The sequence below is a fragment of the Prionailurus bengalensis genome, chromosome B3 (genome assembly GCF_016509475.1).
Source record: "Prionailurus bengalensis isolate Pbe53 chromosome B3, Fcat_Pben_1.1_paternal_pri, whole genome shotgun sequence".
NCBI lineage: Eukaryota > Metazoa > Chordata > Mammalia > Carnivora > Felidae > Prionailurus > Prionailurus bengalensis.
In genome coordinates this window covers 110,020,434-110,045,571 of record NC_057355.1, presented here as the reverse complement: position 1 = coordinate 110,045,571, position 25,138 = coordinate 110,020,434, and the positions used below count along the sequence as shown (strand labels likewise).

General features: G+C 35.8%; 1 protein-coding gene across 1 annotated transcript in view; it reads left to right on the top strand.

Annotated features, from left to right (window-relative positions):
- KCNH5 (potassium voltage-gated channel subfamily H member 5) overlaps nt 1-25,138 on the top strand; it is a 309,803-nt gene that overhangs the window by 187,122 nt on the left and 97,543 nt on the right. The window contains exon 8 of the mRNA XM_043556311.1: nt 11,259-11,458. Coding sequence (XP_043412246.1) covers nt 11,259-11,458 — 200 coding nt within the window. The remainder of the gene's footprint in view (nt 1-11,258; nt 11,459-25,138) is intronic.

The window sequence follows — 25,138 nt, the reverse complement described above, 5'->3', positions numbered from 1 at the left end:
TTTAAAGACAGACTAGCTTAAGCAACACAAAAATCCCCACAAATTCCATTTTCCAAATATAGCCAACTAACATTTTATAAACATCCTTGTAGCCCTGTTTCTGTATATATCTATAAATCGAAAGCAAACTTGCTTAGTATCATCTCTGCCACATTCTGTTGGAGGTCACGAATTCAGCCCAGATGGAAAGAAATAGATTTCACCTATGGTAGGAAAAGGAATGACGTCTCAATGCAAAGACATGTGCATACCAACATGGAAAAAAAATTGTGGCCATATTTTGAAACCCACGATGAGGAAATTACACAAAGATTCAGAAGTCAGAATGAATTGTACTGAAGATGAGCAGGAAGTTAGGCTGCAGAGGACACAGGACGCTCTTGGCTGTATGCTCCACAGGTACTGTTCTTGGAAGGCTTCAGGTTGTTGGAAGTTCCACTGCAGTCCTTGGATCGGATCAGTAATACTTGTGTTTTGGCAAAAAGGTATCTTATTTCAAATATTATATCTAGTGCTTCCATAATAATGTAAGCACAATAGTAACACTTTTGTAATAGTACAAAATAAACAGAAAAGAACCATAAACAAAAGAAATTTTATTTTCACCTTAATTACACCATTCTGGACTCACTTTATTTTCTCTTTTTTTTCCTGCAGCTGATAAAGCTGGACTTTTAAGTAGGTAGAGCAGGTTGATTTGCATTTTATAACTTGAGCAGAGGAAAATCCCTGTATCAAAAATCATTGTACTGTTGTATTCTGAATCTCACCATTATAGCCTCCTTGTTTTGTTCTTAAAGTTTTTTAAATAAAAAGATACAATATAAGAATTTATAAATATCCTGAAAAGTACAACTTATATATATCATTATCATCTGTTCATCAGATTAGATCATAATTGAACTCTGTGTGTGTGTGTGTGTGTGTGTGTGAGAGAGAGAGAGAGAGAGAGAGAGAGAAAGAGAGGGAGAGAGAGAGAGAATGGAGATGGTAGAGGAGAAAAATGCCTTATCCTAAGTTAACAGAGGAAAAAAAAATATTGGAAACAAAGTACAAGTACTAAAAGTATGTGTTGTTCCTTGAAACCAAAACGGTAACAGTTTTTAGACATAGAAAAAAAAAGTCTTAATTGCAGAAACAGAAAGGTCCATCATGCTATCTTTTCCAAGCTGGTATTCTATTTTTTTGTGTCTGTGCTGACTCTTGCCAAGCTTGGCATCACCTGATATGAACATATCTGATTTTCCTTTAATCATTTGAACTCAGCTGAAGTTTAAGTCTTACTTTGTAACTATGATTTTTTAAAAATAATGTAAAAAAAAAGTATCTCCTTTCCCTTGGGGCATGTCTGAGTGACTGTTCATCACCAGCAAGCTCTGTCTGTGTGCTTTTTATTTCCAAACCTCCTCACATTTCTCCTTCTTCTGTCTCTAAGATGGCTCTAGAATTTGAGGAACATAAGAGTGACCAGTGTCCCAAGGATGGCAGATCAAGCTATGCCCTTGCTTGAGATGGTGTTCAGTACCTAAGACAGCTCCCTCAGAAGTAGTGTGTGTGTGTGTGTGTGTGTGTGTGTGAGAGAGAGAGAGAGAGAGAGAGAGGGAGAGGGAGAGAGAGAGAGAGGGAGAGGGAGAGAGAGAGGGAAAGAGAGGGAGAGAGAGAGAGAGAGAGGGAGGGAGAGGGGGAGAGAGAGAGAGAGAGAGAGAGAGAGAGAGAGAGAGAGAGAGAGGGAGAGAGAGAGGGAGAGAGAGAGGGAGAGAGAGAGAGAGAGAGAGAGAGAGAGAGAAAACTAGTCTTTGTATCAGCTGGGCAATGCATCAACCAGAGGTTGTGATATCCTGAGCAATGAGGTAGGCTCAGGGTGATGGTAGGTATATTAAAGAAAGGGAAGATGTAGCACTAAAAGGAGCTGGGGCCTCTCAAGATAACACACCATTTTAATCTTTGATTATCTTTGGTTACCTGATATATTTTGATGTACTTTAGGAAACATTGTTTGATTTATAATAAATGACTTAGAAATGATGAGGTCAGTATTCATTGGGTATCTATTGTTATTGATCTATTATCATTCCTCTTATTTCAGAATCATTGTTCTATATTTTCCAGCTAGTCTTTATTGAAGTTACAAAAACTTCTATAGCTATATAATCAAAGTAAGTATGCTAATTTTACTAGAAGTCTGAATGAACTGTGCTGGATTAGAAAGAAAAGAAGAAAATAGATTTACTTAGCATAAAAAATAGAATAACTGTCACAGAAGGATCATGTGAAGATCAAGCTATTTTGATCCTTTGATTGTTTTTCATATTAAATATAATTTATTGTCAAATTCGTTTCCATTGATTCTTTGTTCTTACTTTAATTTCTTGGAGTTCTTTTGAATGAACAAAACTTTTACATCTTTTCAGTCATCTCCTTCCCTCCCTTTCCTTCCGTCTTTGATGTTACATTAGTAACTTATTAACATTGGATTATGTTTTTTATTATATGTATTAATTTGTATTATTATATATATTAATTTTATAAAATTAAGTGATTCTTTAGGGTACATAAGAAATAATATCAATAATCACTGCCATTCAATTATTGAGACAATTTTGATATAGTCAGTTGTTATGGCATTCATGGGATTGTCCATAAGCTGATGCAATCTGTCCAATATTATGCTATAACTCGCTAAATTCTGAAAATTGTCCCTCTGTGTCCCAACTCATCTCACTAGTTGACACTTAATTCAAATAATGATTTAATCAACTTGGAATTCCCCCATTCAAAATTCTTACATCCCTTAGAGAGAGTATATTAAATAGTTTTCAGTATTTAATATAAAGTAGTAAGATTCATCTCTAACTGGATAATTGGCACATTTCACATACTAGCTGAAATGGGGCACGGATTGAGTGATGTTGGGAAAGATAAAATATCTGCTCATAAGTGGATACCTGGAGGGTGCCTACATATATGGGTCATTGCAAAAAAGGAGCATCCAGGAAAGCCAGGAGCCATTATGAGAGAGCTGGAAAGAGAGTAAGACTTTGAAACTGCAGGTTCCTGAAGATCAGCTTCTTCACTTTGTTCTAAGACCAACAGGAATCATTTCATGTGTCTTAACAGACTGGGAGCTACACATATAATCACAGATTGATGGAACATTTTCCTTCTATATCTTAAATATCATTGTTAAAGGTGGACGTTAGTGAATATAAATAGAAAGGGAAATGATGGTTAAACCACCTGCAAGGTTGTAAGGTTACCAGAAATTCATTCTCATAGCAACATTTTAAATTGCTCAGTCTACAGCCAATGTTTACTTGCCAAGGTTTATAAGAAGATAATTAGGAAAAGTAAATGTTGGTTGTCATCATGAATGGGCACAAAAAGTCTAAAAAGTAAAAAATCATTAACGAAATGAATAGATGCAGCTTGACCTAAGGAGCAAACAAAATGAAGTGACTAGAGAACATAATTCCTTCAGAGACCCAGGTAGCATCATCTTCTCTGTTTTTTTGTGAGCAACTCATAAGAGTGGAAGCTGAGTTACAATTAATTCGCTGAACATAGATTTTTTTTGTTTGACTCTGCAAATTATTTAACCATGAGAAATAAACCATATTTAGTTTTTATGTTTGGGCTGGATATAAGTTTATTTGTGAATTTCTATAAACCATGAAAAGGAAAAAATCATTAACCTTCTTTCAAAGAATGTGTTTGGGAGAATTAAAGACTATATTTTCTAGAGAAAGTAGTGGCCACTACTTGAGAGCAGGAATTCTATCTCTCTTTTTATCATCATATCCCTAGTGGCTAGTTAGTGGCTGGTATAAAATAGATGTTCAATAACTATCTACTGATATCTACAATGTTGAATGAATAAGGAAATCTATGACTCATTATAATGGCATTATTCAATCTTTTAATCTATGCCTCCTTTTAAATACATTAAACATTCATGAACTTAATGTTTATATTATAAAAAAATAGGTGTTTTGGATTTGAAAATATAAAGTATATTAAATATTTTAAAAGTATTTCCTAAAATATACTCTTGGGCTCTGATGTACATCATGAGGAGGTCACTCCCCTCCTCCCCCAGTTCTCTGTCCTGTTGAGAATCATTTATTTTATTAGGGTTTAAATTATTTTAGTTGTATAACTAATCAAACTTAGCAGCTTAAAATAAGGACAGCCATTTATTTTTGCCTTGAGTCTAATTTATGTATATGTATACATTGAATGCATACAAGAATGCATGACTTATTTCTGGTCCATGTGGTATCAGCTTGGGTGGCTTGAATGGGTCTGTAAGATCCACTTCTTAGTTGGCTCAGCTACCAACATGGCTTGTTAGCTTATGTTGCAAGCCATGCACTGCACACATAGTTATAGAATGATGGAACATTTTCCATCATATCTTAACTATCAGTATTAAATATAAATATGAATGGAAAGAAACATTTTATTGAACCACCTGTATAGCCTTAAGTGTTACCAGAATATTCTTCTCATATCAACATTTCAAGTTGTTCAATTTAAGGCCAGTGATTAGCTGGGAGCTTAGCTAAGCTATTGGCTAGGTGCCTTGATTCCCCTTCATGTGGGTCTTTCTAGAAGGATGCACGGGCTTCCTTACAACATGGAAACTACATTCCAAGGGCAGATGTTGAAAAAGCAAGAAATCAGAGGTTTCCAGTTTCCTAAGGCCTGGGCCCAGCTAATGGCATATGAGTACAGTAACCATATTCGATACCTAGATTCAAAGGGAAGGGATATAGACCCTGTCTGTGAATAGAAGAGGTGTCAGAGGTTTGTGGCTATCTTTAATCTACCATCATTATCTTCAAAATAATCCCTTTGTGTGAATTAGAAAATAAAAGACTTTTAGGTAGGGCATTTACAGATCTGTATGCCAGAATTACCAAGACTTTAAATATGATAAGCTTGCAAAAGTAGCTTGTCTAAAGTTGTCCTAAGCCTAAAAGGCTACAGGAGTGCATGTAAAAAGAGGTTTATCAAATGTTAATAAATTAGCCTAACTATTATTAGTAAAGTAGGTGAGTTGATTATATCGCATTGCATTCAAAGGGTAAAATTATATAACAGGCCTCTATAAAACTAGCCAGGCCAACCATGGGAATTCATGTTTGGTGAATGATAATGGGTCTTCCCAATTTATTTATTATCTTAATATAGCCAAAGCATACGTCACCTTAACTTCCAAACATTTTATTCTTCTACTCACATTAATGATGTGTATTCCTTCCATGTTTTTGTACCACCAATAATAAGACTTTGATTAGAAAGAAGGATGTTTCTGAAAAATTGCTTCTTAGGTTTTTGGTGTGTGAAAATACTAGAAAAAATATTTGAATACTCAGGATGTTCCAGAACCTGGTGTGTGTTCTAGAAATATAGTAGGGAGTACAAAGAACAAGGTCTGAAATATAGCAGTAAGCAAAAAGGACAAGACCAATGCCTGTACTCATGGAATTTGCATTTCTAATGGGGAAGATAGAGAAGTAAGTAGATAAGCAAGTAAGTAAATAAATAAAAATAAAGTGGTGATAAATAAAATTAAGATCTCAGGTGTAGCAAGTTAATGGAGAGTGGTCTTGGAGAAAGGCGATGTTTAGAAAGGTGATCACAGAAGCCCTCTGTGGTGAGCTGGGTTTTGAACAGAGACCTGAATGAGGAGAGAAAATGGATCAGGTAAAGATCTTGGAGAAGAGTGTTCTAGGTAGAAGGAACAGTTAGTGAAAGGGTGCTGATGCATTAATGACTGGATATTAGAGTAGCAGCAAGAGGGGTAGTATGACTGGAACAGAAGGAATGAGGGAAGGCTGGTAGAAGTTAGGATTGGGGAGGGAGGCAGTGCTCTGATTATAGTGTCCTTGGGACATCACCAGGTTGGATTTAAGTCTAAGAGTGATAGGAAAGGGTTGAGGTAGAGAGGCCCAAGATAATTTCATTCTTTTTTTAAAAAAAAGATTATTCTTTCTGCTGTGTGAAAAATTGTTTGCTAGCTATTTCAATGACGACGACGATGAAGACGATGATGATGATAGTGGTGGTGATGATGGTGGAATATAACATTTCTTGGAGGCTTACTCCCTATTGGATTCTCTTTTGAAAACTGTTTCATTTGAATTATCTCATTTAACACAACCCCTTTGTGAAGATTCTATTGTAATTTTAAAGCTGTAAGTGAAGAAATAGAAGCTCAGAAAGTAACTGGCCCATGGAAACACAGCTAGCTAGTGGAAAAGCACAAAGAGTATGCAAGGGTGCTGGTAAAGGTGGTGAGCTGTGACTGAACTGAGGCTATATTCTGAAGGTAGAGCCAACAGGAATTGCTGATGCATTAGGGATAGGAAACGAACCAAAGAGTGAATTGAAGGATGACTTTGTAGCTTTTGGTCCGAGCTACTAGCTGTGGCTTTACAAATTTCTGAGATAAAGGTACATTTGGTTGTTGGAGAGAGGGTGTTGTAAATTAAGAGTTCTTTTTTGGGTATGTTTAACTTGAATGGCTATTAGATATCCAACAAGGTAAGCATGTCTATAATTCGGGAGACAGGTCTTACTTTGGGAATTAGCAGCAGAAAGATAATTTTTACTGAGATCTGTTTACCTCATTATTGTGTGTTATACCTCAGGGCCTCTCTCCTTAGACTTGTGCCCATTTACTAGAATGAAAAAGACAAGAAATAACAAGTGTTGGAAAGGATGTAGAGAAAAAGGAACTCTTGTGCACTGTTGGTGGGAATTGGTATAGCCACGGTGGAAAACAGTATGGAGGTTCCTCAAAAAATTAAAAACAGAATTACCCTATGACTATAATTCCACTACTGAGTGTTTACCCAAAGAAAGTGAAAACACTAATTCAAAAAGTAAATGCTCCCCTATGTTTATTGCATTATTTACAATAGCCAAGATATGGAAGCAACCCAACTGTCCATCTGTAGATGAATGTATAAAGATGATGTGTATTGGGGCCCCTTGGTGGCCCAGTCGGTTAAGTGTCCGACTTCAGCTCAGGTCATGATCTCGTGGTTTGTGGGTTCAAGCCCTGCATTGAGCTCTGTGCTGACAGTTCAGAGCCTGGAGCCTGCTTCAGATTCTGTGTCTCCTCTCTCTCTGCCCCTCCCCTGCTCCCCCAAAATGAATAAACATTACAAAATTTGGAAAAAAAGATGATGTGTATGTATATATAATGAAAAATGACTCAGCCCTAAGAAAGGATAAGATCTTACCATTTGTGGTAGCACCGATGGATTTAGAAGATATTATGCTAAGTGAAATAGATAGAGAAAGGTAGATACCATATGGTTTTACTTATATGTGGAACCTCAGAAAACAAACAAATGAACAAACAAACAAACAAACAGCAGAAACAGACCCATAAATACGAAGAGCAAATTGATGATTGCCAAAGGGGACAGGGTAGAGGGACAGGCAAAATGGGTGAAGGGGAATGGGAGATATAGGCTTCCCGTTTCGGAATGAATAAGTCATGGGGATAAAAGGCACAGCATAGGAAATATAGTCAATGGTATTGTAATGGCACTGAATGCTGACAGATGGAGTGAAGCATAACTTATAGACTTGTAGAATCACTGTGTTGTACACCTGAAACTAATGCAACATGTGTCAACTATACTTCAATTTATAAAAAAGAAAATTAGGGGAAATCCATAGGAGCAAAAATGGTATTCCCACTGGTATTAAATTCTGCTCCACCTCCCCCACCCCAACCCAGTTAAGACCCAAACAGATTTTGAAGATTCAGAGTTATTCAAACTTTTTGGAGTGATCTGTTGTGTCCTAATCAAGGGAGAATGAGAGGGAGGACCAAAGGTTCTCCAAGGGACTGGAAAAGTACTAATGAATAAAAAAGATATTGGGGTGCCTTGGTGGCTCAGTCAGTTAGTTCAGCTGCTGACTTTGGCTCAGGTCATGATCTCACGGTTCTGAGTTCAAGCCCCACCTAGGGCTCTGTGCTGACAGCCTAGACCCTGGAGACTGCTTTGGATTCTCTGTCTCCCTCTCTCTCTGCCTCTCCCCCACTTGTGCTCTCTCTCTTAAAAATAAACATTAAAAAAATAAAATAAAAAAAGATAAGATTAGTTGATGATGGCCACATTGCTGCCAAATATAAATGCTATTAAAAATGGACATTTTGGCGAACACACACACAGATGTGCCATTTATCCTGGGAACACAGACTGTGGTGGGAAGTGGTGTTATTGCTTGCTATGAAATATCGTACTTGTTGTTACTCTAGTTTTGAAATGTATGCTAGTCCTAAACGCTGAAAATATTTTTAAGGAAGAGGACCTGTATGTGTGATAAAATTTTATAAAATTATACACCAAAAAATGAGTGCATGTAAAACAATAGTGAAACATGGATAAGGTCTACAGTCTTGTTAATTGTTTTGTACCATTTTCAATTTCCTGGTTTTGATAAATTACTTTAGTTGTGTAAGATGTCATCAAGAGAAGCTGCATGTGGGTACATGTGAACTTTCTGCATGATTTTTACAACTTATGTCAAAGTAAAAAAAATTTTAATATAAGTACATATAATTGAATAGGTCTTACCTTTAATTATGACCTTGTTTAGTCCTACCCACCACACTCACATGAAAATGGGGGGCAGAAGTGGATATATTTGTAATATGCTTAACTTAATGGGACGTTGATTATATCCTTCATTTATTAATGCTGTACACTTTTAATACTTTGGCAGTTTTATTCATGCTTTAGTGCTTAAAATGTTTATATGAGCAGAATGTGTGCATATTTAATGTACCCAAAAGGATGAAATGTGTGGTAATTTGTTAAACTAAAAGGCAGTAGAAAGACACTTTGGCAAATATAGCATATTGCAAACATTCTAGGGAGCCAAACAAGCCAAACATGTCAAAATAATAGGTAGTCCTCTGATATTTATTGACAACTTATAATAGCAAAACACTATTCAAAAAAATGATTGTAGAATTATTTTATTAACCTCTGAAATGCTCATTATTTTAAAAATATAAATTCTCTTTATTTCTCTTTTCTGAAAATGAAAAACTTCCATGTTCGTTACATGATTCATCTACCCTAATTTGTTCACGTTATTTCTGTATTTGTCTTTCCTAATACCAACAATGACAAAATACAGATGTTAAATATGTGATAACCTATTTTTTTGTTTTGGTTTTTAAATATAAATATTCAAAGATTTAAAGACCATCTTGCCATTGGCAACAACATGGATAGAGCTAGATAATATAATGCTGAATGAAATAAGTCAGTTGGAGAAAGACAAATACCATATGATCTCACTCATATGTGGAATTTAAGAAACAAAACAAACAAGCAAAGGGGCGGGGGAGAGAGAGGTAACCGAAGAAACAGACTCTTAACTATAGTGAACAAGATGATGGTTACCAGAGGTTACCAGAGGTGGGTGCGAGGATGGATAAAATGGGTGAAGGGGATGAAGTACACTTATGATGAGTACTGAGTAATATATAGAATTGCCAAATCACTATACTGTATACCTGAAACAAATGTAACGCTGTATGTTAACTCTACTGGGAATGAATGAATGAATGAATGAACAAGTAAATTAATAAATAAATACCCAGTTGAGACATGTCAGCACTATATTGTTTCTATTAAGTTTTAACAAAACATCTTCTGCCTTAAAAATTGTTTTGTACTGGGGCGCCTGGGTGGCTCAGTCAGTAAAGCGTCCAACTTGAGCTCAGGTCATGATCTCGCACTCCATGAGTTCAAGCCCTGCGTCTTGCTCTGTACTGACAGCTTGGAGCTTGGACCCTGCTTCAGATTCTGTGTCTCCCTCTCTCTCTGCCCCTCCCCCGCTCATGCTCTGTCTCTTTCACTCTCAAAAATGAATAAATGTTAAAAAAATTAAAAAAAATTGTTCTGTACTGGTATCAAAATCTCTAAATGACAGCAAAGAAAGAAACAACTGAGTAAATGCTTATAAAATCATGGCTTTCTGTTGTAAAATTATAATTTGTTGTACTCAAACAACTGTTCTTAAAAAAACCAAATGATTTTCTAAAAATAGATTAAGGTTTTGAAGTTGCTTCACTAGCTTGATTTTATACCACTTTCTTCAGATGGGATTTGGCTGATGAAATTGCAAAATGAAACAGACCATACTTTGTTTGGAGGAGTCATTTTTCAAATGGTTTTGAGGATATAGAATGGAAGTGACCATTGTCTGAAACTCCGCTTATTTGTGAATTGCTTATGGAACATATGTGGTTGCTAAACATTGTGTTTATGAATATTAAGGGGAATAAAGTACTGTCCCTTTTCAAAAGAGCGTACTGTCAATCAAGGACTGGAACCAAAGAGACAGGATAGGGTAGGGTAGGGTTAGATTGGAGGTATGTTGAATTTGGGCTGACTTCAACTGCTTTTAAAGATGAGGTTAATATTAGTAGCCTGACCGCATCTGGAGAGAGAAGAGTTGGTGAATTATGGGTTGAGGGAGGGCATAGCAGTCAGGGGAATTAAAAAACTGTATTGCATTCATAGGGCCCTCCAGGTAAATAACAGTGGTTTGCAAGTTGGCCTTTCTCTTAATTAAAACGATGGAATAAAAAAACTTGCAATGCTAGGATTAAACATGAGTTTAATAACTGGAATTTTCAGGCAATTCCAAAATTTTAATTTAGCAGTTAATTCTAATCCTGTTTCTCTCCAGAACCTCCTTTAAAAAGTAGAATTCTTTGATTTGTCTTCACTCCTTATATTTCTGATGTTCTGTTAAAAATATTTACAAGCAGGGAAGTATTACAGAAGCTGAAAGAAGCAAGCAATGATAAAGAGCATACATTTCTAAACTGGATCATCAATCCCTGGAAAACTTAAATTGATTAGGCTTCATTCAGGAGGACAAGGCTGCCGGATATCTTTAGTCATAAGGCTAGAATTCCTTAGGCAAATTTTAACGTTGGATCATCTAATTCTTTACAAAATTCATTAGCCACTCTCATGTTTTGCCATGTTAACTAGGATAGCACATGCTCATAAAGCCATGTTTGTCATACTGAAGAACATTTCCTGAATGAATACCTAATTCCAGGTACTCTTCTCAGGGCTTAACATGAGTTAATCTCAAAAAGTTTGTAAAGACATCGCTGTCAAATGATTCATTGACTTGGCCAATATTCATATTTATTTTTACTTGGGATATTTGTTTTATTTTCATTATTTCTTCTCTTTCAGCTCTTCTTTATGCAACCATTTTTGGAAACGTTACCACAATTTTCCAGCAAATGTATGCCAACACCAACCGATACCATGAGATGCTGAATAATGTACGGGACTTTCTGAAACTGTATCAGGTCCCCAAAGGCCTTAGTGAACGAGTCATGGATTATATCGTCTCAACATGGTCCATGTCAAAAGGCATTGACACAGAGAAGGTATGTGTTATTATTATTGTTGTTATTTATTTTCCATTTCAATGGGATCTTCTGATGCCTATAGCTTTCCCACTGTATACTGCTTCCTAAGTGACATATCAGTCAATCATAGTATCTATTGAGTGCTGAGAAGGTGAAAAGCACTCAACCATTAATCATCAGTGTAGAAATTATGGTTTCTGTAAACAACTAATTACTCCATTTCCCTAAAACACTTGTTACGACTCAGAGTAATTTGCTGCATTCCTCTAGAATTAACAGTGCTGCCGTCTCTTCGGGTTGATTTTATTTTTAATTTCTCCTTTGACATTTTGCCCATCTAAAACTTAGAAAGCAACAGTTTTGCTTATAAACTAAAAAGTTCTATGTCTTCTATGCTGTCCTCTACTTAAATCTCTCCCTTTTCTCACACATATTTACAAAGCAACTTACAATTATTTATTTTCCTCTTCTCCTTACACAAATCTGTAAAGTGGATACCACCTCATTCATCTGACATCTCTGTTTTCTTATTTCTCATTTGTCTCTTCATGAAACCTCTTCTAATTCTTCCCATATATTTCCTACCAGGGGCAAAGAAGGACCCAAAGTCCTCCTTAAAAAAAAAACAAATAAAAAAAATAAATCCTGATTTCCCGCACCCAGCTGATTCACATCAAATATGGGGAATGGGTAGTAGGGCTTGAACACAAGTTTTAGAAAAACTGATCTTGAACTGTTTTACTTTATAAGAATCAGTGGAGACCATTATTTTTAGGTACTGAATTTTTGACATGCTAATCAGATAGTACATTACCTTCCTTGCCATTTCCCACAAATTTGATTTGTTCTTTTCATCATATGATGTTGACTTGGAGTTTTTATTTAAGATCTGCTCAGTAAGCACCTTTCAATGTCAAAGGGAAAGAGCAAATGAACCAAGCAATGTTCAGTCAGAGGAGTTTCATTTAGGTAGTTCTAAGTCAGAGCAGCTGTTGTTAGGAGCAGATGGTTGAGGGGATATTTAGGGACCAGACATGGAAGTGTTGAGGGAGGGAAGCCTTCAGAGGGAGTGCAGATGAGATACTTGGGGGTAATTTTGTGAGGAATCATGAAAGAGGGTGAGATTTCTTCCTTCCAACAAGATGCAGTATTAATTTTCTAGTCAAACAGCCATTAAAGTGGAAGGTATGACCACAAACAGGAAAAAGATAAACCACCTTCTGTGGAATTTGATTAATGTATGCCCAAGCCAGACAATATGTGGTTAAAAGGAGGGTGTCCAAAGGAAGAAAGTCTTTCTCAGGAACACAGGTGAGGGTCAGTGTTTAGGACATCAGAAACATGATGTCCTTGGAGGTCCACATTCAGTGAAACTGAGATCAAGAGACAACCGTCTACCTTGTCAATCACCATCTCAGTCAGAAGCTTTTCTTTTCAGAAAATTCAGTGGAGTCACATGGCAGCTGGCAGAAAACATCAGTAAGATGATGGAATAATGGCCTTTTACATTTGAAAAGAGACTGACCTATACCTTAAGCCCAGATCTAGGAAGGGGCAGATTTTTGAGTCCCAGATGCTGGGTTAGTTCAGGAAGGGAGCTGAATAGATTCTCACAAACTTTAAGGACTTGCTTACCTGTCTGCTTCTTGATGGAGTTGGGGTATAGTGCAATGGCATGGGGAATGTCTGAAAGTGGACATACCATGCAGGAGGAAACAATTTCTGGGTTCCTATTATTTACCACTTTCTTTTTGTTTGGTTTGCCTGTTCATCATTTGTGGCAACAGAAATGTACTTCTGATTAGTAGAGTATCCAAAGAGAGGAGAATAATAGGGAAAAAAAGATTGGGAAGCTAATATTAAAGGTAAAATAAACCTTTAGTTCAAATGAAAAGATTCTTAAAGAAATAAGTCAAAGTATTAAAGTGGGTTAGCTTTTGGATAAGAAAAAATCATGGGGGCGCCTGGGTGGCTCAGTTGGTTAAGCATCTGATTCTTGACTTTGGCTCATGGTTTGTGGGATCTAGCCCTGTGTCAGGCTCTGTGCTGACAGTGCAGAGCCTTCTTGAGATTCTCTCTCTCCCTCTCCTCCCCCACTTGTGTGAGCGCACTATCTCTCTCAACATAAACATTAAAAAAAAAAGAAAAAAGAAAAAATCATGCCTCTAACTGAATGGGAAGCCAGAAAGAGTAGTTTTTGACTAATGGGAGAAGCAGAGTTAAATAACTGTGGCAAATACGAAAGCTTTGTTATGCATGTATAAAACATATCTAAAGTTTAATTTGATGTGGCAGCGAACTCTCCATGCCTGTATTGATTTCTCCCAGCCTATTAAGAAAATCCCCGCCCAAAGACATGAGAGGTAAGCCGTGACAGAACTATAAATAAAGGGATATATGCTAAAGTCTGGGCCTGGGAAGGAGGTATATGAGATTCTCACTAATTGCAGAGTCAACGAGGCTGAATTTTAAAATGTATCCTTACAGAAACAGACTCTTATCCCTGAGAACAAACTGATGGTTACCAAAGGGGATGGGTGAAACAGGTGGTGGGAATGAAGGAGTGCACTTGTGATGAGCATCAGGTGTTGCATGGAAGTGATGAATCACTATATTATACATCTGAAACTAATGTTACACTGCATGGGAACTAACTGGAATTTAAATAAAAACTTTAAAACAATGTATTCCTGGGGCTCCTGGGTGGCTCAGTCGGTTGGGCGTCCGACTTCGGCTAGGGTCATGATCTTGCAGTTCATGGGTTCGGGCCCCACGTTGGGCTCTGTGCTGAATGCTTGCTTGGAGCCTGGAGCTCGGATTCTGTGTCCCTTTCTCTCTCTGCCCCTCCCCCTGCTTGTGCTCTGTCTCACTCTCTCAAAAATAAATAAATGTAAAAATAAATAAATAAATAAGTAAATAAATAAATAATGCATTCTTACCACACCATATCCTATACTGAACCAAAAGAAAAAAAAAATGTCATTCTACTTTGGTTTAGTAGAGAAACTAACAACCACAGCAGAAAACCCACATGCCTGTTAGGTAGGCATTCAGTAATTTGACAAATAAATAGTATATATAACATATAATTTTAAAATATGATAATAAAGTATCCACATATAGACACAAGAATTAGTAGCCAAAGCAAAAAATGGGAATAAATATCTCAGAACTAGAGTTTACTATGGATAAGAACTGAATGTAAGTTAAAGGACATATCACAAAGAAGGAATTGATATATTATTTAGTGTAATTATAAAATGAGCTAAAGATCTAAGAAAATATTTAATGAGGGTTTCCCATATGGCCTAACATAAATATCAGATGGACTGAGTTAAATGCAAAAAATAAGAAACCATAAACTAGTAAAAAGAAACTATGTGAACATGTTTAATTTATCTTTGTACATATTAAAGCAATGGAATACATAACAAAGTAACTGGTGAATAGATTTGGCTAGAAAATATAAAATCTTTCACACCAAAGACCATGAAAATGAAAATAAGATAGAATATTTGGAACAAATATCACAAATGAAAGGTTAATTACTTTAATATGTAAAATGATTTTGTAAATCAATAAGAATTAAGATGCCTGAGGAGAAAAATTAGCTGAGTACATAGTTTATATAAATATACAAAAATACAAATTATTAATAAACACACAAAAATATTATTTTAACTTGTAATAAATACTGAAACAGCAAGAGACCATTTTTAATATTTCAAATTGACAAAAATAATGGCCACTCTTGGCAAATGCTGTAGTGACTGACACTATCATATAATTCTGGTTTATATGTAATTTGGTATAGCATTTCCTTTTTTGTTTATTTATTTTTGAGAGAGAGAGAGAAAGAGAGAGCCCGAGTGAGGGTGGGGGATGGGGAGAGAGAGAGAGAGAGAGAGAGAGAGAGAGAGAGCATGCCAAGCAGGCTCCATGCTGTCATCTCAGAGCCCAGTGTGGTTCAAACCCACAAATCACGAGATTATGATCTGAGCTGAAATCAAGAGTCAGTTGCTTAACTGACTGACCCACCCAGGTGCTCTGGTATGGTATGGTATTTCTTGAAAGCAGTTTGATTAAAATAATATCTTAAGTTAGGGGGATATTCTAGAGCTCAGTCCTTGTGCCTCTTCTCTTTCCTATCCATATTCTCTTCTTCAGTGATATCTTGCAATCTTATGACTTTAAAATGTGTGTTAACCCTTCCCAAATCTATATACTCGTCTTGGACCTGTTCTGGAACTATGGACTCTCCTATCCAACTGCCTACTCACATCCGGTGAGACGATCCAGAACTGAACTTCTCATCATCTCCCATAAACCTGCTCCACTGAACATTCTTCCCTAATGTAATTAATGGAAACTCCACTCCTCAGTTGCTTAGACAAACGTCCCCGTATTAAAACCTCCACCAAATCCTGCTAGCTCCACCTCTACTTCTAACCCCCTCCATCTCTGGTCCAAGTCACCATTATGTCCTACCTGGGTTATTGTATAGGATACAGTAAATATTGTATTGCAGATATTGTATTGCAGATAACAGTAGATATTGTATTGCAGTATACTTTCAGCAGAGCAGCCAGTGAGTTTATATGGCTTTCATAATAAAGCTTTCTTCCTATCTATCTACCTATCTATCTTCTATTAATCACATATTCATCTGTATTGCAGGCTCTTTTGATAGTAATAATGAAGTTGACTGAGCTTGTTAAAATACAAGGGTGAAAAAAAAGGAAAGGAAAGATTGATGATAGTAATCAAATAAATTCTGTAATTCACAATCTCAGAACTATGAACAGAGTTGAGGTTGTAGCTTTAGTAAACAGCATCTGAGTTTTAACAGTTATCCCGTATTTGACATTAGAGACCTCCATTCAACTTTCTGTTCCTCAGTGAGCCAAATACTTTGTCTTACTATATGTTTCTTGTCTCACGTTTTGTTGATGGTCTCTTTCAGATATTTTATTAATGTTGGTTGTTATCAGATTTAACTATGAGTATATACTGGAAAAGACTGAAATGTATGAAGTTAAATGTCTTTGTTCCAATGCTTCTCTTCTCTCATTTGTTCTAAAACAGTGATGTTTTTTTTTCAGTTGCTAGTACAATAGAACTTAATGATGCATTGCAGCTAATTAGAGACGAACCTTTGCCCCAATTACTGAGATTTCCTTCTATCGTTTCCACATATGTAGTTTTATAGATTTTTTTTAAGTCTTTACCCCCACAAGCAAATTAATCACTGTGATTTAACCCAGTCTTGGCTTATGTGAATAATGTTTTCTCTAATACAAATTGTGGCATTAAAGTCAGGACTTACATGGAGATTGTAGTATTTCTATCAGGAAAGGTTGCCTTAGGCAAGATATTCTATACGGAACAGTACCTAGATTAATTTTATTTGATTGAAAATATTTTGTTGACACCTAATTGTTACAATTGCTTTAGATTCTTTTTAATTTTAATAACCAAAATCCATCCTCTGGGCTGTGCTGCTCGCTAACATTCTGTGCACTTAAAAGACTGAGAAATGGGTGGAATAAGTGAGGATTTAAAAAGGAAAAAGGAGATTATGGGAAAAAATAGAAAGGATGATAAAGCTTAAAACCTTATCATTTTTTATTTCTCACTGTCTCACTTTTTTTTTTCTAACATGCAATTTGAAAAAGAACAGTAGAAAAAAGCTCTTTGGTCTTCATTTCTTGTTTCATGTGTTTTATAATAAGCATAAAGTATCAGTAGGAAGATATCATTATATGAAAAGTTCTGGCAGAATTATGCAAAACATTCAGGCAGAAATATGCCTTTAGAATTTAAAAAAATTGAGATTTGAATATTTTCATCTCTTGGATCATTTTTTTAACCAAATCTATCAAAGAAGTACTCTACTTCTTCCAAATATGGCGGGCAATATATTTTTTCCTATAAGTTAAAATAATGTCCTTTTTAGTCAATTTACTTCTATATGTTATTTTTTAATTTAGAAAAGCATGTCTACATATTTTTCTTTGTATTCCTAAATGTGAAAAACAGCGATGACATTTTCATACCTGGCATCATTTCCTTGGTTCAATATTCAAATACTCCCAGAGGTTCCTATGACAATGGCACAGTTGGTTAAGCATCTGACTCTTGATCTCAGCTCAGGTCTTGATCTCAGAGTCTTGAGTTCAAGCCCTGTGTTGGGCTGTGTGCCGGACGTGGAGCCTACTTCAAAAAAAGATTTTAAAAAAAAGGGAGAGAAGACATCAGCCTTCCAAGAAAATCTCTGCAGACAAATGTGCTATGTTAAACATATCATGTAAATACATACATGTGAACATATTAAAATGAAACTGAATTGGTCTTAACATGCATTATAAAAGCACTCTTGTCTTTACTAGAGAGGTAATAATCATTCCAGTCCATATTCATCAGATCATAGATAAAATATTATGCTAGTAATTCTAGCTGGATATTTTATTTTATTTTTTAAAATTTATTTATTTTTTAAATATATGAAATTTATTGTCAAATTGGTTTCCATACAACACCCAGTTCTCCTCCCAACAGGTGCCCTCCTCAATACCCATCACCCACCCTCCCCTCCCTCCCACCCCCCATCAACCCTTAGTTTGTTCTCAGTTTTTAAGAGTCTCTTATGCTTTGGCTCTCTCCCACTCTAACCTCTTTTTTTTTCCTTCCCCTCCCCCATGGGTTCCTGTTAAGTTTCTCAGGATCCACATAAGAGTGAACACATATGGTATCTGTCTTTCTCTGTATGGCTTATTTCACTTAGCATAACATCTAGCTGGATATTTTAAAAGAAATACTATCAAATGACAGCACTCTTACCAGAAAGTAACCATGACGGCATGAAGTTCTGGGAATCTTGTTATATGGTGGATAATTAAAGGAAATATGAATATTTAGTTTGGCTAATTGAAGGCTTGGGGAGAGGTATGACAGGTGACTTAAAGTATTTTAAATTGCAGTGATCTAACTGCTTCAGGAGAAAATTAACTCCCTGCTGGTAAAGGATACAGGCAGAATGTAGTACACAATGAACTTGCAGGTCCTGACACTAATTTAATAATATTAAATATATTACATGATAATTGTGTCTGAATGATTTGGAGTACCATTACATATCATATCTTATTTAAAATTCAGACACATATATTCAAGATATCCTATACCAAAAATGATAGAATAAGATTCTATAAGTCAGTAATTATTTCCCAACAATTTTTTTATTAGTAGAGCTATGTACTCTGGTTTCACAAATGCAACTAATTGTTTTTTTCTATGGTTATAGAACAAATGCCATTTTTAAAAAATTCTGAGGAACACAAAATCCCTGATCGGGATAAGCTAGGCCTTGCCCAAGAAACAAGTGACATATTTTTTTTCTGTGGTTGTTAAGTAATCTGTTTGTTGAAAGGGACTGTGTAGTCTATCCTTGTAAGGAACTATTCTATAGCCTGTTTTGGGAAAGCATCATGCTCCGAATTTCTGAAAATTCTGACTTTCTACCTATATATAAACATGGTAAGGGAACTTGACTATTGTCATGGCCACGTGTCTGGCTCATTTGTTACCCAAAAAAATATTTTGAAGTATTCAGAATTATTATTAACATTTCTCCTTTCTAGCTGGCCTACAGGCTTTCTCTGAAAATGTGGACTTTATCTGAAGCTTCAATTTTATTTTTCCTTCCATTTATCAGAAATTAAAATAATACTCAAGGGTTTATTAGAAACATTACAAATAAAGGAGAACTTTTTAATATTTCTCTGATCATATTTCAGAACATTCAAGTGCATATGTAGTTTGTCAGGGCTTTTGGCATAGTTTAAGAGTGCTCCAATGCAAGATTCATATTATTGTCAGCTGATATGATTATTCATAAACTTCCTGCGTGTCAGGTAGCAGGCAGTATTATTTTTCTATAATAATGATAGGGAGGCATTGTATGACTAAAATAAATCCTGAGTGACCCACGCCTCTTGCTAGGAATATTAAATGTGTTCTTTTTATGTACCAGGTTGAAATTACTTCAGTGTATTTCATTTTCTTACCAATATGCCACTGGTCTCTGAGGTAGGGACTAAGCAATTATTTGATAGTGTAGTCGAGGAATGAGAAGAAGGACTTGTTTATATAGGGCAATGGGTGAGTTGCCCAGTAGCATGGCTTTATATAGACCATGAGAACTGGGTTTCATTCTTCTGTGTTCACATCCACATTGGAGATAACCACCTTACTTATTTGGCTGGAAGATGAAAAGTACCCATGTAGTGCCTGCGTACGAGAAGCAGCCACAAGTGCTAACAAATAATTTAGTCTGTTGTGCTTGTAATTTATTTCTTCCTTTACCAGTTATAAATTATGAGAACTTGCTCATGTTTGGCATCATTTTTAATCTTCGTCTTTGCTGGTATTCTGTGTCATCTTTAAATTATAGATGAAAATAGAACCTCAATTGGAGAGACAGTTGGATGAATAAAATATTTCTATATACACACCCACTGAACACAAATACAAAACATATTTTAGACTTAGAGGAAAAGTTAAATCATGAATGAATCCACATACTGCAGACACTTTGATAGTATGAGTAGGTGTGTGTATCCAACCTGCTATTTTGTTCTGAGCAGCCTTGATTGATCTGTTTTCAAACTCTCACTAGAGGAAATCTTCAGAAATGTCTATTGAAAAGCCCATTTTTGAATGAGATCATAGTGTTACCTACAACTTCTGCGGTTTACTAGACAAAAGTAGAATTATGCAGATGGTTGGATTTTATAAACTGAACTTTTTAAAAAAGATGTCTCCATTCCTGTGATTTCTGTCTTTGTTACTCTTTGACCGTGTTTGTTATATTTGATTTTTCTTCCAGGGCTCTGTGGCTTTCTATTCCTTACTCATTTTCCCATTTCTTTCCTGGTTCTTTTGATAATGCCTAAAAGATGCCTGTAGTTTGGCTCAGGCTGATTGCTTTTTTTGATTTTGGATTCATTGATAGTCTATGAAGTACCGAAAAGCTACTTTTAGCTCCTTTACTAGTTGCCAAATAACCATAGGCATCTCTGTCTGGCACAGCAGAAGGCAGCAAGAGGTGGAGAAAATAAATACATTTAAAGAAAAAGAAAAATTGTTATGTATGAAAGATATTCCTCTAGTTGTTCACTGCCAATTTCCTGAGGTGCCACTTCATGCCCTCCTCCTGGGCACAGTCCTGGACAAGGAGAGGAACACATGGCTATGCAATCTGGTGGCATGAGTGTTGACCTGTCTTGAGACTGAGACCTTCAGGCATCTCTTGGCACATTAGCATTCTTTTTGATTTCTTTATTTCTGGAATTTTCTTGAGAAAGTCTTCACTTCCTTCATTTCTGAGATACAGGGTATTGCTGAGATACAGGAGACATCAGTTAAAGAAGGATCTATACGATGGTAGAATTTATAAATAGGAAAACAGCCGTCCTTTAAAATTTACATCCACATCAGGGGCGCCTGGGTGGCGCAGTCGGTTAAGCGTCCGACTTCAGCCAGGTCACGATCTTGCGGTCCGTGAGTTCGAGCCCCGCGTCAGGCTCTGGGCTGATGGCTCAGAGCCTGGAGCCTGTTTCCGATTCTGTGTCTCCCTCTCTCTCTGCCCATCCCCCGTTCATGCTCTGTCTCTCTCTGTCCCAAAAATAAATAAACGTTGAAAAAAAATTTTTTTTAATTTACATCCACATCAAAGGGAACCTTGGTTTTGTAGGATATTGTAGTAATTGCTATGGAGTGGAAAATAAAGATAAACACAATCTGTGCTCTTGTGTTGCTCAGAGTCTAATGGGGGAGGAGACTTAAATAATCATAGAGATAAATGTATGATTCCAAATTGTGATGATGCTTGAAATACAATAAATGGAGCTATGTACGATTTTTTAAAAAGGAGAGGGCATGAATCTTATTTAGATGTGGGTCGAAGAAGGCAATAAAGAAAGCAATAGAGTTTGGACATAAAATCTTATTAGAAACTGAAACTCTTCATGCATCTTATAATAACACACAAATTCCCTATGAGCTAATCATTAAGTAACTGGTTTGAAGGTGGAAAAGAGTAGAAAGGAAAAATCTAGTTCGTCCATTAGGTACTAATAAATTATCAATTAACCAGCATTAAGCAACTGTGAATTGCCTGTACTTTCCATGTGTCGTAGAATAACTTCAACTGCTCATTCACATTGGTTAAAAATCTTACTGTAAAGCCAGTAACAATATATAAATTGACACAGGGCACGTGGATTCCATTGGTACCTTCATTTGATTAAACCAATCAGCATGTATCTGTTTCGAAGCAGTTCTGCTGCCTTTGTGGGCAAGTGTCAGAGAATAATACATTTATCACCAGAGTATAGCTTTCTGCATTCTGTTATTATCACCTCTACCAAGGATGAATAAATGTTAGAATAATATGTTATAATCATCTTGTTTCTAAAATTTTTACTTAATAGAAATATGTAACTGTTACGTACAATTAGAAATATGACAGAAAAAGAAGAAAAGAGAATAAATCATCCAGAATCCCACCACTCACAGAAATATAGCTTGCCACACTGATTCTGTGGTTTTGTGAACATATATTTATGCCATAAATATATACTACATAAACATTTCTATTATATTTAAAGGATATAGTATATATTTTAAATCTTCTATTATTAGATATTGAGATGTCTCAATATTGAGATGTCTTTATATTAAGATAAACACTGAGCATCTGGTTTGCCAGATCAAAGCGTACGTACATTTTATAGTTTATATTATTTATATAGTTTATTTCTTCTAAAAGATCAAATGAGCTATCACCAACATAGGTTCACATGTATCCTTTTTCAGAATAGCATTGTTAATATTGGGAATTAATCTTCTTTTAATTTTTATGAATTTAATAGGCCATTAATTTTAGTGTGTTTAATTTTTACTCTTTCCAACACATAAGTACTATGATTATTTTTATTTACTATTATAGAAATAGTTTGAGAGAGATGAAGTGACTTATTTTATGTCACATATGATGAAATTGGGTTTGGACTAGGTCTGCATTATAGAGGAACATTCTGTTACTTGTTGCATATTATTATCAACTAATATGCTATGTATTAGTAGACAAATATCTCCTTATCACACCTTAATTTTTCCTGTTTTTTAAAAAAGTTTATTTATTTATTCATTCATTCATTTATTTATTTATTTATTTAGAGCATGCACAGAAGTGGGGGGAGGGCAAAAGAGAGAGAAGGAGAGAGAAAATCCCAAGCAGACGCTGCACTGACAGCATGACTCAGGGCTCAAACTCAGGAGCCGTGAGAGCGTGACCTGCGCCGAAACCAAGAGTCAGATGCTTAAGTGATTGAGTGCCCCAAGTTTTTCCAGTTTTTTCCCCTATGTGTTTATTTTTCCAAATAAAGTTTCTCTACTCTCTTTACTTATCATTTTCCTATACCCCCAAAAGGAATCCATGAACATTTGACTGGAATTGTATTGTTATCATCTCAGAGTTAAGCCACACAGGAGAGACCATCTGAAAACTTGTGCAGGTTGGTCAGGATGAGATATGGTGGGCTCATGAGAAGGAATTATAGAGCTTGGGCATAGCTCTTCTAATGCAGAGTTAGAAGTTCCACTAGAAGTCAAGGTGAAGATCAAAGGATTGCACAGTTTGGATTGGAGGTAGTGTAGGTAGGGTATGATGGGCAAAATGCTAGACCAGCAGTAAGGAGACTTGAGTTCTAGTTAGCTAGTCTTCCAGTCTAGTTGTCACGTGCCAGCAGGATGGATGAACAGTCACTTAAACTCACGCAGATTCAGGATATATATTCTTTCATGATATTTCCATTTCTAGGATTAAAATTTAAGCATATAATCTGGGAAGTTTTTGTTAGAAATAGGATTTTCCTTTTAGCACCCAGGAAAAATCAGAAGACCGTCTAGATGAAATAGTTTACTATTGTAACCTTGTATCAAACTTTATCTTGGGACACTGAATGAGAAATTAATGGGAAACAGCCTTTTTAGGGGAAACCAGTCACCATTAGAAGAGAAACAACCCAATCCAACCACCCAGTTGTTTCAGTTAAGATTCCTCTTGTCTAGGGCACAATTTAAAATGCTAGTACATCCAAGGGTGGGGGGGGCGCTTGGGTGGCTCAGTTGGTTAAGTGTTCGACTTTGGCTCAGGTCGTGATCTAACAGGTCATGAGTTCAAGCCTCTCTTCAGGCTCTCTGCTGTCAGCACAGAGACCTTTTCAGATCCTCTGTCCCCCTCTCTTTCTGCCCCTCCCCTGCTCACACGCTCCCTCTGTCTGTCTCTCAAAAATAAATAAACATTAAAAAAAATGCTAGTACATCCAAAGAGAATTTCCCCCATTTAATCTGACAGTTAGTACTTGGCTTCAGAGTGTATTGTAAAAGTAATAAAATCAATGGTCACATAATTTTACATGTGTTTAATGATTCATGCACTTCAATAAATAACAGAGCACAATATGATTAGAAGCAATTCATTTATCCAACCATTCTCAAGATAGTTGAGAACCATCCTTCCATATAGTAAGAACACAAACGAAACCTAAACCCCAAACCCCAAATCCTCTTTGTTGTTAATGGTAACACTTCATTATCATTTTAATTTTCTGTTACAAGGACTTTGATTTAATAATGGCTTATTAACTTTGTAATAAAGTTTTGTATGGTTAGAGGGAAGATGAAAAATTTTTTCTAAAAGAAAGTAAAATTCTCTATGCTGGGAGCTGAAGCTTGACAAGAAGTGTTGTCGAGAATTCATAAATATTTAGGTAAATATTGATGCATAGGTTGATGTTTACTTTAAAGATCTGTTTCCTGTTCCAATCTTGAATATTACGTGTTGATTAAGCCTCTGTTTAGACTCAAGACATTGTTCCAGCCTCTACAATGCACGAGTGAATGAGACAGCCCTGCCACCTTGGGCTTGCATTCTCACAGAGCTGATCAAATCATTCTGCTTTCATTGACCTACTGATACTATTTTATGGTTACACCAAGAGGTACTTGGCCTCCGGGCCTGGGACACCTGGAAGAATGTAAACCAAGGATCAGAGGTAATAGAATACACATTTAGTGAATGTAATGGCAGAGAAAATGTTTGCTTCTAATTCCTAGGGTTCTGACTCTAAAGTCAATGCTCTTTGCCCTACATCAGTCAGTTATTCCATACATACTGTGTTCTAGATGCTATGCTACACACTGCAAATGAAACTGAGCAAGATAGGCAGGGTCTTTGACACATGAAACTTACAGTTTAGGGGGCAGACAGAGAAGAATAATTATGTGAATAATTAACATTTTCTAATTCCTTAATAAAAATTTAAATGATTGTGAAGTGTTAGCATTCAAGGTAAATAAATATATGTATATACATATACATATACATTTATATATATTTATAGATGCTTATATATAAATGCTTTAATATATAGATATATATTAAATATATATATTAAATCTATCTATGTATAGATATATTAAACACACACACACACACATATATTTAACTTTGGTTTTCTTCTTTAAGATAGAGAAGGGTGGCTCTTACCTGCATTGAGAATGGTGGAGTAAATTCACTATTCCTAAACATAATGTACTTTGTATATATCGAAATCTCTGAATCTTTATAGA